This window comes from Cetorhinus maximus, chromosome 7 (assembly GCF_964194155.1).
Source record: "Cetorhinus maximus chromosome 7, sCetMax3.hap1.1, whole genome shotgun sequence".
NCBI lineage: Eukaryota > Metazoa > Chordata > Chondrichthyes > Lamniformes > Cetorhinidae > Cetorhinus > Cetorhinus maximus.
The window spans coordinates 66,069,630-66,089,052 of record NC_135885.1 but is presented as its reverse complement, the minus strand read 5'-3'; the positions used below and the strand labels follow the sequence as shown (position 1 = coordinate 66,089,052).

Genomic DNA, 19,423 nt, shown 5'->3' with positions numbered 1-19,423 from the left:
ATATATCAATGGTTGGAGCTACAAATTAGAGCTTATGCAGGTTCTAAAAGAAAAATACTGAGTGTCTTTTTTTCCTGAATAATCTTAATTTGCTTTCAAATGTGCTAATTTAAATAGAAGTGATATTGTCATGCAAAGTTTTAACTTATTATAACTTGTTTAAATATAGAAATGCTACTATAATTCTCAAAAGGTTAAAAAGGAAATAACTATTCTTACCTGGTCATCTGTGTATAAAGTCTGTTCTTGAGGCTTTAATTTTTTAACATATTTGGTCACAGTCTTATCCAATATTTGTGGTTTAGTACCATATTCTGTAAAATTGAACATTCAATTCAGATATATAAGGGCAGTGCAGTCTGTCAGCAACTACCGCGCTCACCAATTACTTCAGGTGGTCTATTATCAATTCAAATGGGAATCATTCAATTATTGCTTTAACTAGTGGAAATAAGTGGTCTTTGTGTCAGGTATTGATGTATTTTATGCATTGGGTTGAAAATAAACAGTAAAAAAAAATCAGTCTTCACAGATATTGCATATTATTTCACATCTTTATCATTGGCACTGTATAACATGGGAGCAACAGCACATTTTGCTGACGCAAGCTAATTGTGAGGAAGTATATTTTTTCCTGACACTATATTTTTCTGAGTTACCACACACTGTTTCATTGGAAATTTAACAAGATCACCGCAGCGTTTATTTTTAAATGAGCTCTGCCAAGACAGTATAGTCCATTGTGCTTTTCTAAACAGTAGGACATCAGCACACACAGGTGTATTGCTGTTACATAAATAGAACTGACAGCAAGACTGTTGTACTGAATGGGCTCATTTTCATTGTAACAAGATACACGAGGGAAGTCACAAGGGAATCACTGCAGTGGTTACCAAGGTCACTCAAAGGTTAAGCAGTGCCTCAATTTAAAATCCCCTTCTTTGCTTTCAATGGCCTCGTCCACTCCCTGTCCTTGTAATCACACCCAGCCCCAAACCCTCCGAGGTATCTGCACTCATCCAATTCTGGCCTCCTGAGGCCAGAATTATTCACTCCACCACTGATGGGCATGTCGTGAGCTGCCAAGTTCCTAAAGTCTGGAATTCCCTTCCTAAAACTCTTTGTACTTCCTTAGGACATTCCTTAAAAGCTACCTCTTTGACCAAACTGCCCTAATATCACTTTACGTGTTCCAATGCGTCAAACTATAATGCTCCTATGAAGCGCCTTGGGATGTTTTATTATGTTAAAGGTGCTATATAAATACAAATTGTTGTTTTTAAGTTAGAGCAAACAAAACAACTTTGACCTTGGCAGGCAGGCTTGGCGGGGTGTGTGCATTGGCAGTCGGGAGTCCAACCGCTGCCCGTGATCGATGCCGGAAGGCGATTTCATGCTGGGTGGGCTAATTAAGGCCTGCCCAGCGTGAAAGCCGGCTGGAGAATCTCCAAGAAGGGGTGAAAGGGGGTGGGGGCCTGTTATCCACCGGGTCCAATGGCCGATTCAAAAGCAGCGTAGGCAGTCTCAGGGAGGCTGCCTGCGTCGAATTTGCAGCAGCAACATGGCTGCAACCCAGGAAGGAGAACCCGTGCGGGAGGTGTGGTCGGCAGGGCAGGTGGCCTCGTGTTTCTCCAAGTGCCTTGCTGCCCTCCTGGAGGAGGTGGCTGCCAGAAGGGACACCCTTGTCCCCAGAGGTGGGAGGAGGAAGCCACTGCACCTCCCCAAGAAGGCACGGGGGGAGGTGGCATCCCGGGTGAGCAGCCACATCATGTGCGGCATGCCCTGGGTCCAGTGCCAGAAGCACTTCAATGACCTACTGCGCTCGGTAAGGGTGAGTGCCGTGATGGCATGGGTCAGTGTGGAGAAGTGTTAAGGGCTGGCCATCCCCCCGTGGAGCTCAGGGGTGCTAGAGTGCTTAGTGCCACCTGTCAATGATGCCAGAGTTGGCCAAGGAGGTGAGCCCTGGATGCTTGGACTGAGTGCCTTGTGGCTCGAGGGCCACGGCTTGGACATGCCATGCGAGGTCTTCCTCAGGTAGGGTTGGTCAGGCTGCACTGGCGCTGCAGATTGAGAGTGGACGAATCAATGCCCCTCTATCCTTTCAGAAGAAGACATCCCATAACAGTATTGAGAGGTCACGGGCTGGCAGGGGATACCCACACCCCCTCATCCTCTCCCACTACCAGCAGGAGGCCTTGATGCTTGAGAGGTGGCATGCACCTCGGTCAACTGGCCACGGTGAGGTTGAAGTGTCAGACGAAGGTAAGAGTGCAGTGCACTGAGGTGAGAATTTCGGCTTGTGCACCAGTACTAGTGTACTCTCTTCATTGATGTGAGCCTCGAACCTGAACTCCCCATTGATAATCGAAAGACGAGAGCACTATGATGCAGATCGCCATTGTCTCATCAGGGTGGGGTGCCTGACATGAACAGTGACAGTGTGATGACTTTAACTAATGACATGTTGTTCTCCTCCCTTTTAGGTTCACCAGCAGGCAGTTACATTCAGAGCCCTGAAGGACCATCCCCGACCCCGGAGGACCATCATGCTCCCTACGCATCTGCGTCACACCCACTCTCTAAAGCAGGCACCAGCGCAGATACCAGCACCTTGGTGGGCAATAAATCACCATCTAGTCTCTTGGTGCACATTGGTGAGGGCACTTCACACTCGCTTGAGGTGCAGGTGGAGGCAGAGAGTGCCCAAGGTGCTGGCAGTCGGAGGGCTGCTGATGACCAGGAGGATGCTCAGTCAAAGGCTGATGATGGGCTTCTGGAGTCATCCATTAGGCAGCAGATGCTGGATGTCCAGCAGGGTGTGCAGGAGGATCTGGTGGAGATTCATGAGGGTGTGCATGCCATGGTCTCCATTTTCGAGGAGACCCTGCGGAGCATGACCACTGCGTTGACCCTCATGGTCGAGCACAATGCCTCCTCCATTGACAGGGTGGCGACTCTCATGGAGAGGCAGCTCCAGGGGCATAATAGGGCTCCCTGCGGAAGCGCTTGAACCTGCAAGTCCACACACAGACAATGACCTCAGCTGGTCAGTATCCGTGTGAGAGATAGATGGGCAACCAAGTGTCCCAGCTAGGTGCCCATCCATCAATGGTGAGCAGGGAGGTCCAGAGCGCCCTCATGTTGGTGCACGAGGTGCCTGTTGTCTCTGCGGGCTCTTCTCAGGGCGCTCCAGATGATGGCAGCAGCTCCTGCATCCCTCTGCCAGTAACCGTGGCATCTGATGAGGCTGCGGTGACTGGGGAGATGCCAGCCATGGCACTGGCCGCTCCCGCCCGGGGCCACCACAGGTTCCACTGGCCAGAGGATGACTGCTAAGGTCATCAAAGCCAACAAGACAGCAGAGTCAGCAGGCTATCTCCAATGCTGGTGCCAGTGAAGGAGGAGCACTTAGACATATCACCCGTAAACGTAAGTTTAAAGCAACTTAAGCACAAGACAGGCTGGTCACGGGTGATATTTTGCTCCCCCATTTTGCTTTTAGTTTTTTAATGGTGTGGTTACCAACACCGGTTAAAATTCAGTTCAGAAATCTGTAACTTCCAACATTAAATGACATTTGATTTTGTGTTATTGGCCTGAATATGCTTCGTTTGTTCTGTAGGGGCAGGGTAGGCCAAAATTTAATGATGGATGTGTGTCGCTTGAAACTTTATTGCACAGGCACTGAGTATCTTGGTGGCCAAGGAAATGCTCCTCTCTGGGATCGAGGGTGGAGGCAGCAGCCCTGGCATGAGGTGGCAGTGCTTATTTGGTAGCCTAGCTGAAAGAGCATTGCATCAATGCGTCCTGGGTGTTCCTGCCTCCCTGGAGGTTACCCAGGTCTGCCTCCATGCCCTCAGCATTCTCCTCACCGTGTGCGTCCTCAGACTCACTACTCGACTCATCATCTGTTGCCTGTGGAGCTGCGTCAATATCCTCTTCCTCCAGTGGGTCCCCCCTTGCCAGTGCCAGATTTTGGAGAGCGCAGCATGCAACCACTATTAGTGACACCCACTCTGGGGGTATTGCAGTGTGCTCCCTGAACGGTCCAGGCACTGGAAGTGCATCTTGAGAAGACCAGTGGTCCTCTCTACCACCGCCCTTGTGGAGGCGTGGCTCCTGTTGTTCCACTGCTCCGCCTCTGTTCTTGGATGGTGGAGAGGCGTCATGAGCCACCTTTTCAGGGGATAGCCCTCGTCTCACAGCAGTCATCCATCCAGTCAGGCTGGAGCACTGAAGAGCCTCGGCACCTGGGAGTGTCTTAGGATGTAAGCATCATGGGAGCTGTCAGGGTACCTTGCACAGACTTGTAGAATCAGCATCCTGTGATCACACAGTATCTGCACATTCATGGAGTGGAAGCCCTTCCTGTTGACAAAGACACACAGCTCACTCGCTGGCACCTTGATGGCCACTTGCGTGCAGTCGATTGCACCTTGGACGTGGGGGAAGCCAGCAATTGCTGCAAAGCCTCTGGCTCGCTGTGCCTGGCTGGCCTCGTCCGTGCGGAAATGAATGAAAGTCAATGCACGCCTGAGCAGAGCTTCTGTCACCAGTTTGACCAACTGTGGACAGCTGATTGGGATACTCCACATAGATCCCCCACTGAGCCCTGGAAAGAGCTGGAGGCACAGAAGACGAGGGCCGCTATGACCTTCAGAGCCACTGGCATGGGGTGTCCACCTACACAGTCGCAGCTGATCTCAGGCCCGATCATCTGACAAATGGAGTTAACAGTCTCCCTCGAGAGGCAAAACCTCCTTCGGCACTGCACCTCAGACATATTGAGGTAGCTGCATCGCTGCCTGTAAACCCTGGCAGCGGGATAGTGCCGTCTTCTGTGGCCCCTTCTGCCTTGGACTTCCTGCTGGCCCCGTGCCCCTTGTGCCTGTACCTCTCCCACAGGTCCCCCCTCTAGAAGCTGCATTGGGACACCTGGCCTCTTCTCCCTTCTGGCCCTCTCTTCCTCCTCCAAGGAGGTGCCTCCAGCAGAGACTACAATCCCCATTACCAGGGTTATAGAGGGCTGTCTGATACCTGGAAGGGCCCACACAGTCTGAATCCTCCAGGGGCCTAGAAGACAACGATGAGTCCTGAAATGAAGGCTAGAAATGCTCAGAAAGAAGCTCTGAAGCGAGATGAAGCTGTCCAGTTTAAACAAGCAACCAGCAGCAAACGATCTCCAACACTCCTCATTACTCACATTGACAATGCTGCTGACTCTTCTTATCCCACCCGTGGATGATCTTTTGCAAATTGTGGCCTGCCTACCTGCCCGTTTTGCCCATGCGGCAGCCGAGAAATCACACGGGCAATGTAAAATTGCCGACAATTGGGGTGTCATGGGCCTTAACTGGCCTCTTAATTAATGGCGAGCGTGGCTCCATCTCCCACGCGCGCCCGCCGAAATATCAACGTGCGTCGTTTCACGCTTGAGCGGGTCTGTCGCGTACCCACCCGCCGGGGTGAAAATTCTGCCCAGGTGTATTAGACGGCAGGTTTTGGTTTCTTTTTTTGTTAACAAATTCTTCTGTGGAGCAGCTTTCACTGTAAAATGTCGATTTTTTAGACAGGTTTCATAAGTCCCAGAAATGTCACTTCCAGCTTTATACCAGTTTCAAAGCCGTATAATTGAACTAAACATTAATTTGAAAAATTAAAACCAAAATTCAAAATCACACATCATTTAGAGATGCAATTACCAGTAACGAGATTGGTGCATTTAATTTAATTGTTTAGGAAGATAACCATATTAGAAATGGCAATAACACGTGGAATCTGGAAAGTGTATTTGAAATAGCATCAGTTAAAATATCTTTGACAAAATTGTGATTCTAAGGTCAGATTTTTCAGGTTCATCAAACCACTCATTTCTAAATTTCATAAACCAAGTTTCCACATCAAAAATCAGAAAACCTTGAAGTAAAAGAAAACTGTATATGAAGTAAATTAATAGAAAGTACTCTCCCAACCCCCCAACATCCAACTCATAGTGGATATCAATAGCTTTGTTAACATTTCCTCTCGTGGGGAAGATTCAATTTTGACACCTGCCGCTCTGTAAGGAGTTCCTTAGCTAACACTAATGGAACAAGCACCATCTACAGCTTCACAGCAAATCCAATACAGGAATATGCCTTGAATACTGATGTGCAGACCTCTGAGCTGGAAAAGTTCAGTAACGGCAAGTTTTTTTTTCATTCATTCATGGGATGTGGGCATGCTGGCTAGGCCAGCATTTATTACCTATCCATAATTGCTCTTGAGAAGGTGGCAGTGAGCTACCTTCTTGAACCGCTGCAGTTCATGTGGCATTAGGGAGAGAGTTCCAGAATTTTGACCCAGCAACAGTGAAGAAACGGCGATATATTTCCAAGTCGGGATACTGAGTGACTTGGAGGGGAACTTCCAGGTGGTAGTGTTCCCATGTGTCTGCTGCCCTTGTCCTTCTGGATGCTAACAATCGTGGGTTTGGAAGGTGCTGCCTAAGGAGGCTTGGTGAGTTCCTGCAGTGCAGCTTGTAGATGGTACACACTGCTGCCACTGTGCGTTGGTGGTGGAGGGAGTGAATTTGTGGGAGTGAATTGAGTTTGTGGATGGGGTACCAATCAAGCAGGCTGCTTTGTCCTGGATGTGGTCAAACTTTTTGATTGTTGTTGAAGGTGCACCCATCCGGGCAAGTGGAGGGCATTCCATCACACTCCTGACTTGTACCTTGTAGCCTTTGACCTGCTCTTGTAGCCACAGCATTTATATGGCGAGTCCAGTTCAGTTTCTGGTCATTGGTAACCCATAGGATGTTGATATTGGGGGAGATTCTCTCTTGTTGGAGATGGTCATTGCCTGGCACTTGTGTGATGCCAATGTTACTTGCCACTTGTCAGCCCAAGCCTGGATATTGTCCAGATCTTGCTGCATTTGAACTGCTTTAGAATCTGAAGAGTTGCGAATGGTTCTGAACTTTGCGCGATCATCAGCAAACATCCCCACTTCCGAACTTATGACGGAGGGAAGGTCATGGATGAAACAGCTGAAGATGGTTGGGCCTAGGACACTATCCTGAGGAACACAGGCTGGTGTTCAAGTTGGTGTCCAAATAGTCTGACATTAATCCAAACATTCAAAAGAGCTTTACAGCTAATGAAACAGTTTTGAAATGCAGTCACTGGGCAGAATTTAATGGACACAGAGGTGGTCCTGTCCACTGGTCACAAAACCAGGGCAATCTCGCTGCGGCCGTTTTTGGAAGCCCTAATCGAATTCAATGTTAATTAGACAGTTAACTGCCTGCCATCAGGTCTTTCATGCCTTTAAGGTCAGAGGTCTCACTTCCAAGTGCTGCCAGCCAATTAGAGGGCGGGAGCAGTGGCCACTGCTGGCTCTGCAACAGGTCCAGACCAGCCACCAGGGAGGAGGACCCAGAGTTAAGTTTATGAGGCTCAATGGGGCAAGTAAGGCAAGCCCCGGGGGCAGGAAGGGGGGGGTTCGTTGTGTAGGGTAAGAGTGGGACTTTCAGCGGAAGCAGCCCTTGCTAACAGGAGCACCGAACAGGCATGCTCTGCTCCATCCTCTCAAGCCCGCAGAGAGGCTGCCAGATTTAACTGAGTGGCCTCCACGTGTGGTGTACAGCTCTCCTGCCACTGTTAGAATACCAGCAGAGGCTGGATGAGGGTAAGTGTCCATTAATTGGCCACATAAGGGCCTCAATTGGCTTCCCCGTGGGACAGCCACTTTTGTCCTCCATGCCCTGACTTAATCCACCTCCCCTTCCGATTCTATGGGCCCTACCGCCCCCCCGCGCTCCTGATTCTATGGGCCCCCGCCCCTCCCTTCATGATTCTATGGGCCCCCACCCCTCCCCTCCACTCTCCTCCCGATTCTATGGGCCCCCACCCCTCCCCTCCCCTCCCGATTCTATGGGCCCTCACCCCTCCCCTCCCCTCCCGATTCTATGGGCCCCCACCCCTCCCCTCCCCTCCCCTCCCGATTCTATGGGCCCCCACCCCTCCCGATTCTATGGGCCCCCACCCCTCCCCTCCCTTCCCGATTCTATGGGCCCCCACCCCTCCCCTCCCCTCCTGATTCTATGGGCCCCCACCCCTCCCCTCCCCTCCCCTCCCGATTCTATGGGCCCCCACCCCTCCCCTCCCCTCCCCTCCCGATTCTATGGGCCCCCACCCCTCCCCTCCCCTCCCGATTCTATGGAACCCCCCCTCCCCTCCCGATTCTATGGAACCCCCCCCCTCCCCTCCTCACCCGATTCTATGGAACCCCCCTCCCCTCCCAATTCTATGGAATCCCCCTCCCCTCCCCTCCCGATTCTATGGGCCCCTGCCCTCCTTATTCTATGGGCTCCCCACCAACCCATCCCCTCCCGATTCCACTGCCCACCTCCAAGCCCACTCCCAAGAATAGAGTTAAATTCTGTGCAAGAATGCTCAATCTATCTAAATATCTAACAGCAGGGCGATGAGCTGAGATTCATCTGATACTGTTGCAGAATGAACAATGCTGAGAAACTGCTATACATACTTATCAGGACAATTCACAAGAATACAAAATTGTTAAGAGGACAACAATTTATACTGCACGAGAAGACAATGCTGATTGGTTGGCATGTGGAGTCTGATTGGTACAGGCATTGCCATGGAGAGCTTTTTGCTCTCAATTTCACCAATCTACCTGTTGCAGGTGCATCAATCCATGACACCATTGGTAGGAGTGACCAATGCAGAGTCCTTTTAGAGATGAAATTCCCTCTTCACAATGGAGATACTCTCTATTGTGTTGTGTGGCACTACCGGTTTGCTAAATATGGTAGATTTGGATCAGGTCTAGCAGCTTAAAATTAGCCGTTTAAGAGACACTGTTGGCCATCAGTAGCAGAATTGTATTCTACATGTCTAGCATTCCCTCATTCCACCATTCTGTCATGAAAATATAATAATTTCCATAACATTGTGATTTATTATAAAATATGGTTAATAGTAGGGTTTTGGATAGTTTCTCTGTGTAAGTGTGTGTGGGAGGAATTTAACTGAACTGGAGACAGCTGGTCTGGAGGCTCTGAGTTATCAAAAAGAAAGCTAGGTTTGAAATGTGAAATATGTAAACATGGCTGAAGTTTTAGAATGTGAGGTGTAAGGAAAATTTGCATTTTTAGCTAAATTAGGTTAGTTTGAATTTCAAAGAGATGGTAAGTTGTTACATCTAGCCAGAAGAAGCTAGGCTAACAGTGTGTTTATTTTTCCCAAAGGTTACTGATAAAATTAGTACTGTGAAAGATTTATATTATGAGAAAAGTAAAGTTGCAAAGGCATATTGGAACAATGGGATTTGCATTAAAAAGGGAGAAACATGTATAAAGGAGATGATGCTGTGTGTCAGAGGAGAAGGCATTCTAAGATCTAATACAAGTGCGAAAAGCCTCCAGTCTCTGTGCATCAGGTTGCTGTCTGCAGGAACTGAAGCTGAGAAAACTCACTTTTAATTCAACTGTCCAGCTTTTTGCGTGGCTTTGCCTGGGTCTGTTTAAATCTATCTGTTTTTACTGTTGCCTTTACGGAGGTGTAACTGGGAGTTAGATTAATCAGGGGTTTTAGGAGGTATTATAGTAATAATTTGTAGACTTATGTATGTGCTTGAAATCTTCTCTTTTATTAATAAATGTTTAATTTAGTTTTCTAAAAACCTCAAGTTCTGGTGGTCTTATCACTCCTGAATTCAAGGCACGCATCTCGAAATAAAATACAAATTGCAAAACAGTGGTGTCACCACTGTTTAGCTTCACCAGGTCAACACCTCACTTTTAGGTGCTGCTCCTGGCATGCCCTCCTGCACTCCTCATCGAACGTGGGTTGATTCCCTGGCTTGGTGGTAATGGTAGAGCGGGGGATATGCCGGGCCGTGAGGTTACACATTGTGGTCGAGTACAATATTGCTGCAGGTTGGTGATGATAAGGTCAAGTATGTTTTTCCCTCTTGTTGGTTCCCTTACCACCTGCTGCTGACCCAGTCTAGCAGCTATGTCTGTTAGGACTTGGCCTGCTCAGTCTGTGGTGGTGCTTCCGAGCCACTCTTGGTGATAAGCATTGAAGTTCTCCATCCAGAATACATTCTGTGCCCTTGCTACCCTCAGTGCTTCCTCCAAGTGGTGTTCATCATGGAGGAGCACTGATTCATCAGCTGAGGGGGCGTGGTGGGTTGGGGTGGCGGGGGGCGGTACGTGGTAATCAGCAGGAGGTTTCCTTGCCCATGTTTGAGCTGATGCCATCAGACTTCATGGGGTCTGGAGTCAATGCCAAGGACTCCCAGGGCAACTCGCTTCTGACTCTATACCACCGTGACACCACCTCTGCATACCCCAGGATGGTGATAGTGGCGTCTGGGACATGATCTGCAAGGTATGATTCCATGAGTATGACTATGTCAGGCTGTTGCTTGACTAGTCTGTGAGACATCTGTCCCAATTTTGGCACAAGCGCCCAGATGTTAATAAGGAGGACTTTGCAGGGTCGACAGGGCTGGTTTTGTCGTAATTTCCGGTGCCTAGGTTGATGCTGGGTGGTCCGGTTTCATTCCTTTTTATTAACTTTTTAGTGGTTTGATACAACTGAGTGGCTTGCTAGGACATTTCAGAGGGCATTTAAGAGTCAACCACATGTAGGCTAGACCAGGTGAGGACGGCAGATTTCCTTCCCTAAAGGACATTAGTGAACCAGATGATTTTTATGACAATCGACAATAGTTGAATTATCGAATTATTATTGAATTCAAATATGCAAATGGCAAATTCAAATGGCAGCTGATTCGAACCTGGGTCCCCAGGTCTTACCCTGGGTCTCTGCATTACCAGTCCAGTGATAACACCACTACACCGCACCTTCCTCATGCTAAATGGTATAATTTTAAAGTGGGTGCAAGATGATGGTGACTGCATTTATCTGAAGGTGGCATGACAGGATAACAAAACAGATAATAAAGCAATACGGGATCCTAGGCTTTTTAAATAGAAGCGTAGAGTATGAATGCCAGGACTGTTATGCTAAACCTATATAAAACACTTTTTTGACCCTAGCTGGAATAGCGTGTCCAATTCTGGGCACCACACTTCAGGAAGAATGTAATGCGTTTGGTCTCTCCAATGTAGAAGAAACAGCATTGGGAGCAGCGAATGCAGTGGACTAAATTGAGGGAAGTGCAAGTGAAATGCTGCTTCACTTGAAAGGAGTGTTTGGGCCCTTGGACGGTGAGGAGAGGGGAAGTAAAGGGGCAGGTGTTGCGCCTTCTGCGGTTGCATGGGAAGGTGCCGTGGGAAGGGGTTGAGGTGTAGGGGGTGATGGAGGAGTGGACCAGGGTGTCCCGGAGGGAACGGTCCCTGCGGAATGCCGCCGGGGGGGTGAAGGGAAGATGTGTTTGGTGGTGGCATCATGCTGGAGTTGGTGGAAATGGCGGAGGATGATCCTTTTAATGCGGAGGCTGGTGGGGTGATAAATGAGGACAAGGGGGACCCTATCATGGTTCTGGGAGGGAGAGGAAGGTGTGAGGGCGGATGCGTGGGAGATGGGCTGGACGCGGTTGAGGGCCCTGTCAACCACTGCGATAGGAACACTTCCATCCTGCATCTTGGAGTTGAATTTAGTCGAACTTTTGAGTTGCCTTGATTGTTCTGAGTGTGGTGGGGGTAATCAATTCTGAAATTGGATAGACTGCAAAAGGGATTTTCCGAACTTAATACAAATACTAACTCTTCCTGTTTGTAGAGTTTCAAGCTTTGTTACATAAAGGGCGTTGTTGTATGACTGGTGCTGAGGGACTAAGATCAATCTCAGCACACGGGTCTGTACTTTATGATCTGGGTAGTTTGCGCATGTTAGAGGCCAGGTGCCACACAGGCACAGTGCATTCAATACAGGGACGGATGTAGCCAATATAGATCATCAAACAGGTCATGGGATCTGAGGATGAACATATTTTATTTTTTAGCATACTGTCCACTAGGCTGTCCCACTTCAAGTCAGCTTGCGTGTGTATACCCAGGATTTCCAAGGCTTTCACCTTTGTCAAGGCATAGTTGCCTTAATTTACGTCAAAAGGCACGTGCTCATATCTACCGAAGTCTATGCGCATGGGGTTACATTTAGTAGCATTTAACCGCATATTGTTTTCCCTAAGCCATTCATTGAGGACGTGAGAGTTTGCTGAACCTCACTGACCACACACTGCAGCCTAGACTCCACGACCGTCATGTCGTCCGTGTATTTCCAGTATTTCCAGAAGAAGAGAGCATCAATAATGAGAATTAGCAAAAGATTTGGTCCTTGCTGAGTGCCCTGAGGCACACCTGCTGTTAATTGAACACTTTTGGTCAGACAGTCATGGTATCTGACACACTGAGTGTGGTCAGTGAAGAAGTCAGCAATCCATTGGAAAGAATCTCACATACATTTAATATTATCAACTTCATAACCACAACTGTACGATCAACCCTATCAAACACCTTTGAAAAATCTGTTTTAATAGTGGTTGAGGTTGCTCCAAGCTTGTTGGCATTTTTACAAAAGAAGTTCACAACATCGACCAAACAGTGTGTTGTCAATCTTCCAGCCCCGCTACCAAACTGATGACAGTCAAGTAGAAGATCAATGTCTGATAGTAACCACTTAGTCATGAACTGCACCACAATCTTAGAGAAGTGATCTGTCAAGGCAATGGGCATAGCTTGACCATTGTTGCTGGTTGTTGGTTTGGCACTGGAACAATAATTGCTTGCTTCTGCTGACTTGGAACTACTCCCTAGGCAAAGGAAGCATTCAAGGCATTGCATAATGGAATACAAAACTCATAGATGAAGAATCAGATAATCTTGGCCAGAACTCAGTCTGGACCAGCTGACTTCCAAGATTTAACTCTCAAGAGCACTCAGAAGACATTCCATAGTTGGATCATAGGAGGCTCTCTTGCTGGTAGAAATGTCAGTAATTGGGAAAGGTCCAGAGACATCACCAGCAATGTCTGCAAACCATCTATTAATGATGTGGCGATGGAGTGTGGCTGGAACGATGATGGATTAACCTTCTTCAACTGCATTACCTGGTCTCAATAGAAGTGTGCTTTTGCATTTGCTATAGCATGTTGGACCTTGTTACAGTACTCCTTCCACTCCTTGAGTCCCCACTATGAAAAGCAGATAAAAGATTGCACTCAAGGGGTAATTCAAACTTTGTCATTTTGATGAATTCGAACACTCCTACAAGGAAAGTATAAATTCAACACCAACAGTAAAGGAGGTGTAAAATGTGTCATATTTATTAGAAGCATTAGAGGAATGGAGAACCTCAGGCCAAGAGTTGGAAGATATCCAATGACCAAGAGCTCAAAAATAAGAGTCCCTAATCAACCTCACCGTATACTTCATTTATTCATTGTGCTGCAAATATTTAGTTTCATAATTCATTTGCTTTAGAATATAACTTTTAGTTTTAGGAATTGGAATTTTTTTAAAAGTAGATAATTGGAAAAACCTGATTAAGAAGCTAGAAATCAATCCTAAAGTGCAAACAAACAATCCTGGGTTAACTACAGTTGGACAATAACTGGTATTTTTCTGACATGTTCAGAATGGGAAGTGAGAACACAAACAATGGATAACCCATCTCTAAGTTTGTAATAGAGTGTAATAGAGCCAGGTGGTCTACATAAGAGATTTAATTATTTATGTAGTTCCCAGATGAAAGAAGCTAGAAGCAGTTGATGAACAAGGGAGTTCCTCGTTGGGACCAGCAACTCTGGGAAAGAGGGTCATAAACTCCATTAGAGATATAAATTATTCATATGGGTCACAGAATCAAAGGGTTTTTTTAAAGGTGAAAGACGATTTGTTTGCACTTCTTTTTGGAATATCCCAAAACATGCCATGTTGCCATGGAGATGGGTGCTGGGGGTTAGAAGGTTCTTCTGTTTAGTTTATCAGGGTGTATCTCACAGAAAGCAGTTTCAGATTTGGTCTCGTGTAGGTTGCAGCTCCCTTGGAGTTGATGAGGAGAAAAGAAGCTGGAAGATTTGCTTAGCTTGAAGTTAGAGGAATAAATCTACATTGACTCTCACAGTGAAAGTCAGTTAGCCTTGTGGCAGAAAGCAGTCAGCCTGAACAGTTAGCTTGGAAAAGGCTGTAAAGAAGCTGTGTACGTCCAAAGCCAGGATAAGGAGCTGAGTCGTCCATAGTCCTGAGGTCTTAAAAGAAAGTTGGAGAGTCACTTGGCCAAAAGCTAACGGAAAGATTCCCATGAAATTTTGTACTTCAAAGAATAGCTGGAACAATAAGGAGAAATCAAAGTGAATTCCAGAGGGCTGTGGCACACGTAATTGTAAACTATAACGTGTTTGCTTTCTTTAAATTTTATATATACAATAAAGTTTTTGTTTAAAACATGAAATCTTGTGACATAATTTATTTTAATTAATCACTAAATGTTCGAATTTCTCTTTAAACACTAACACTTCTTAGTGGGATCACAACAATTGGGATGATGAAGCATTGGCAATCAGGAAGCCAGAAGATAGAGTTTTGGTCACTAATACCCAGAGGGCACATGATCTCACTTTCTTTGTAGTGGAGACCCAGGTTGGTTAAGACCTTACCCAAAACTGCATCAAAGCCATGAAGTTGATGCAATCTTCCACTGAGCTCATGAATGACAAGGGCTTTATTTACAAGTGAACAGATATTCTGAAGGGTAAGCACTGGGAGAGGTGAGTAGGACAGGAAAGAGATTGGCAAAATTACTCCTCAGCCGGTGCACTGGATGGCAGGTTGGGGTTGCTGCTCGTAATGAGGCAGCAAAGGGTGGCCTCCATGGGCCCTTCAGATGATGCAAAGAGACGCACAATAGGCTTATCTAAGAAGGAGTCAAGCCTGGGACGGTAGTAGGCAAGTAGAAAGATTGAGGAATGCTGAAGAGTTGGACTGGGATTTCAGAGGACTGAGTACCTAAGTGAGGGAAAACTGATGATACAAGAGGTAACGAGAAAGGATGGAGAAAAAGATGGAAATAGAAGCGATGGGTTTGGGTCTGGAGTTGCAGCCAAATATGCATGCAAACAGACATAGGGAAAACACAAGTTACACAGCCTGGTTATATAGTAATTATGAGTAAACGATGAAGAAAGATGAGATAATCGGAGGGAGTCCAGAGTTAAAGTCAGGGATCCCGCGGTGGGATTAAGTTCACGAAGGAAGAGTGAGTTGGCATGGGTCATCTATGAATTATTGTCCAAGTTTAGGGACAGATGTGGTGGGAGTGAAGTCCAGAAGCCGAGGGTACAGGATCAGAAGACACAGTGATGGAGACCTTTCCATAGGAATGAAGAATCAGGCGTGTGCAGAGTTGGTTGTTGTGCAGAAAAATAGTGGCCAAGTTGAAGGTCACCATAAGATCCAGGAGCTGCAGAGAAATATACTTTGACCCAGGAGTATGAAACTCTATACATGAACCAGACTGTAGCTGAAGTTGGGAAACCAATAAAGCAGCCACAGGTTCAGCAAGTAACATCAGCAGGAGGAGGGAGAGCTGCAAGCTGATCAAATAAAATATAAGTAACAGAGCAGCAGAGAAGAAACACAGAAGCCAAGTCTTGTGGTGTAGTCCAGTATAGAAGTGCAGTCTTCATCTTCAGAGAAGTCTAAGAATCTGGAAGCCAAATTTAAAAGATCCAGTGCCCTCACTAAGAAAAGCCCAGGGTAGGCATGATTGGGGGATGGGCAGCAGCAGCTTAAACTAAGTTAGGGTTAAAATGCATTCACTTAGAGCCAGAAAACTTGAACAGTGGAAAAGAGGAATTTGGGGGAGATAAGTCAAAATATGGCACTGGACGGCAAAGGACAGAGGTGCACAATAAGGAGCTCCCTTAGGAACTGATCGCTTAGCAGTCATCTAGCATATGACACTGGGAATAATCTAGAGATTTCTAACTTTTGAGGGCCTGCTTTTTAAACTTCTCCTTACCTCCTGAAGCTCTGACTGCAGGACCTCAGCCTTTTTCCTTCCTCTGTCAATAGTTCCTTTCAAGACCACGATGTCTGGCTATCCCCCTTCACCCAACACCCTCCTCAAAGTGCTCTATACCCTCTCAATGATGTTCTTTATTCTGCCAGCAGGGAGGCAACACAAAAAGTGGAACACATGTAGCAGCAATGCAAACCTCATCTAAGTTAAACCTTAAAATTAATTCAGAAGCAGGTTTTCAAATCATTTGGAAAAAAAGGAATCCAGAAAGCTTAAAATTGTGTGTTAAAAAATATAGTCATGCATGCTGGGAAAGACTGTGCATTTCAAGCTGGGGCATCCAGAAGTTTACAACCACTGAGTGTTAGTTGTAGGAAAAATAATAGAGGCCGAGGTGGGAAGCTTTAATGAAAGTTAATACATGCCTTTAATCATGTTACTTTGAAATGTGGATCTTTCTTTTTTATATTATAAACCTTAATTTTACATTGGAAAGTTCAATTAGAAGAAAAATGGCTTTTTTTCTGGAGCAATTCAAGTAGTTCAGGTTCTGATTTGCATTACTTGTAATTTTTCAATTTTGTACCTACGGAATTGTGATTTCTTGAGCATGAAAGTTAAGCAATTAAAAATTGGCACATTGAAGTCATCAAGTCTGACATGCAAAATACAGCACAACAAATAGGAAATGCACAGTGCCATACTAATTTTTCAAATAAAAAGCACTTTATAATCAAAGGTTATCAGGAATAGGCGGAATGTGGAGTTGAGGCCACAATCAGATCAGCCATGATCTTATAGAATGGCGAAGGAGTTTTGAGGGGCCAAATGGCCTAGTCCTCCAAATCATATGTTCACATGTATTTTATTTCAAGAAGCCAATTATTACAGATTACAAACTGAAACAGAAAAGCTAACAAACCTTTAAAGAAAACATTGATTTAGTAATTAAGAATTCAATTTTTTTTTCAGGAAAAAAAAGTTAACATTTTCCGTTTGATATTAGAATGACAAATATTCAAGACAACATTTGCAGGGGAGTACAATCACACTAGAGCTGTCCATCTTTTTACAGTAGTTGAACATTTCAGAGTGGGGACAAACATGGATCAAGACTGGTAAAGCTGGGCAGTGGACAGCAGTGGCTATCTCACCTTTCACATGGGTGTTTTTGGTTGCATTTGCCGTCTGGGAAACACTGATAGCCTGTTTGCATTGGCATCAGCCCATCCCTCCCTCTGCAAGTGTGTGCTGTGGGGTTTGTCAGAGGAAACAAGCTAAGAAAGTTCCAGCATGAGTTCTGACTTCTGCCTGCCTAGCCCTGATTCCCTTTCTACCAGCAAAGTAATTGTTGCTTCCCAGCCCTTTTGCTTCCCTACTCCACTCCTCATCTTCCCTCCCTTAAACCACAACAGAGACTTAAGCATTACTGGTGCACAATCAACCTCATAATTGATTACCACATTTGTAGCTGCATAGATGATTTGCTAAAATGTTTGCATTTGCAGGCAAAACCAGAAGGTATAACTTGTAAGTATGGCACACTGGTCACAACCTTACTAGCATCCTATGATATGAAGATGCAGAATCTGTGAAGCTTATGTGGGTTGTTACGCTAACCTCATCAATTTGAGTATATCCTCTTGTATCTCAGCGTGAGAATTTCTTACAGATCTTTTTTCATTCTGCTCCAGTTGTATAGATGAATTTATCCTGGATACCTATAACTTCCCAAAGCAGCGGGCCTCATTAAGTCTCAGGTGCAGTTACTAAGCAGCCGGTTCAGTTTAGAATACACCCATATAGCAGAACCCGTAACTGAGTATTAAGATTAAAAACTCCCATTTAATTTGCCTTTCATACAGCTCAGCAAGAGAACAAAGGAATGAAGTAGTACTTTAGAGTTACATTAACTCCAGTGCTCTGGAAGAAAGCTTGTGCACAACCAAAAATACTGCTTGGTGCATCATCGTTCTCCTCAATCTGATGCAACACGGAGCTCTCACATGTATAAGCCACAAGTGGATCGCAAACTTTGCCCAAGAAGGGCTTCACCATAAACAATCTTAACAAAGGTTCAGTCTTGCTTTTTGCAGTTAAATAAGGACAAATTCTCACACAACAAGGTATGTTTAGGTGCATCAGCAAAAGCCAAACCCTTCACCAAAATTCATTCTCAACCTTCAAAACCCCCTAACATAGCTCAACCCTGTGCACCATCTCTATACTGGCAGAAAGTTTAAAAGGGAAAGTTTACTGACACAACGTTTAAAAGGTGCAGATCATCATACCATTTTTATAGTGTGGCACAGCTTACAGAAAATCTGGGTATGCTGTTTTACAAAGATGAGAACATTATATTGCTGTGGTATCATGAAAATCACAAAGTTTAATGATATAAGTTATTTCAACAGTTGACTTTCTTTACGCTGCTAATTACAACCATGTTTACGCTGTGACAAAGGTCAAGTAAGAGCCTCTAAACACTCTGGCTTTGGTACATTTTGTTCCTGTATACTAAAAGTTCTTACTTTTGTTATGCCATAGTTATCTTTGAAGTACGACAGTAAAATGTGTTATGTCTGAAAGGTGATGAATATGAAGTGTGCACATAAAGTTCTGAAGACATTACTAGCAGATCTGCTGTGGTGTTGTTCAAGGTTGGAAGCTTTAATAATAGGGGTGTTTCACCAATTAATATACCAGGAATATTGACTTATCGCTAAGTGACCTGTGAAAGAGGCGTGGGGTTTGCAGTCCTGGAATGAGGCTTCGCTATCTAGCAGTACTTTGAGAGAGGACATAGGTCAGGGAGCATCAGGAGACAAGTGCTGGAATTCCAGGAACACTGCAGAGGAAGGTTCCAGGAACACTGAAGTAGTTTCCAGAAAAAGAGATCACTGGGGAACAGGTGCTGAGGATAGAAAATGTTGGTTTAGGTAGTTTCAAGGTCCATGGGTTCTGGAATCTGGTAGCAAAGAGATTGAGGGGTGTTCTGGGATTGGGATAGGAGGGAGGCAGGGTGAGGGGAAAGAGTCTGGAAAGGTTTTATGGTCCAGCAGCAGCAAGTTTCAGGCATTGGTGGAATAGTTTGGCAGTACAAGGTATTGGATACTGCTAGCTTTTACCAGTACTGGGGGAGAGCATGGTCCAGCAGTCTTGTTGCGTAGGGGCCAATAGAGAATAGGATCCAAAATGTGCTTAGCAACTTTTAGGCCAACAGACTGCAATAATCCACCACGTTCTTGCCTATCAAAACCTTTCTTCCACCTTGAGAAATTCCTCTCCCTAGTGCTTTGCCTGATGTCAGGTAATTGTTATCCTCAATTTCCTCCTTTAAAGAAATTAATGATAAACATTCCACTTCTTAAAATTAATGCAAAATCAGCAGCTGGGGATGTGCAATTTCCCAATATGCG

The 19,423-nt window shown here is 45.7% G+C and overlaps 1 protein-coding gene across 3 annotated transcripts in view; it reads right to left on the bottom strand.

Annotated features, from left to right (window-relative positions):
* chst10 (carbohydrate sulfotransferase 10) overlaps positions 1-19,423 on the bottom strand; it is an 87,732-nt gene that overhangs the window by 37,195 nt on the left and 31,114 nt on the right. For all 3 annotated transcript variants that reach the window (XM_078545651.1, XM_078545648.1, XM_078545649.1), the window contains one exon: positions 220-314. In XM_078545651.1, the coding sequence (XP_078401777.1) occupies positions 220-314 (95 nt within the window). The remainder of the gene's footprint in view (positions 1-219; positions 315-19,423) is intronic.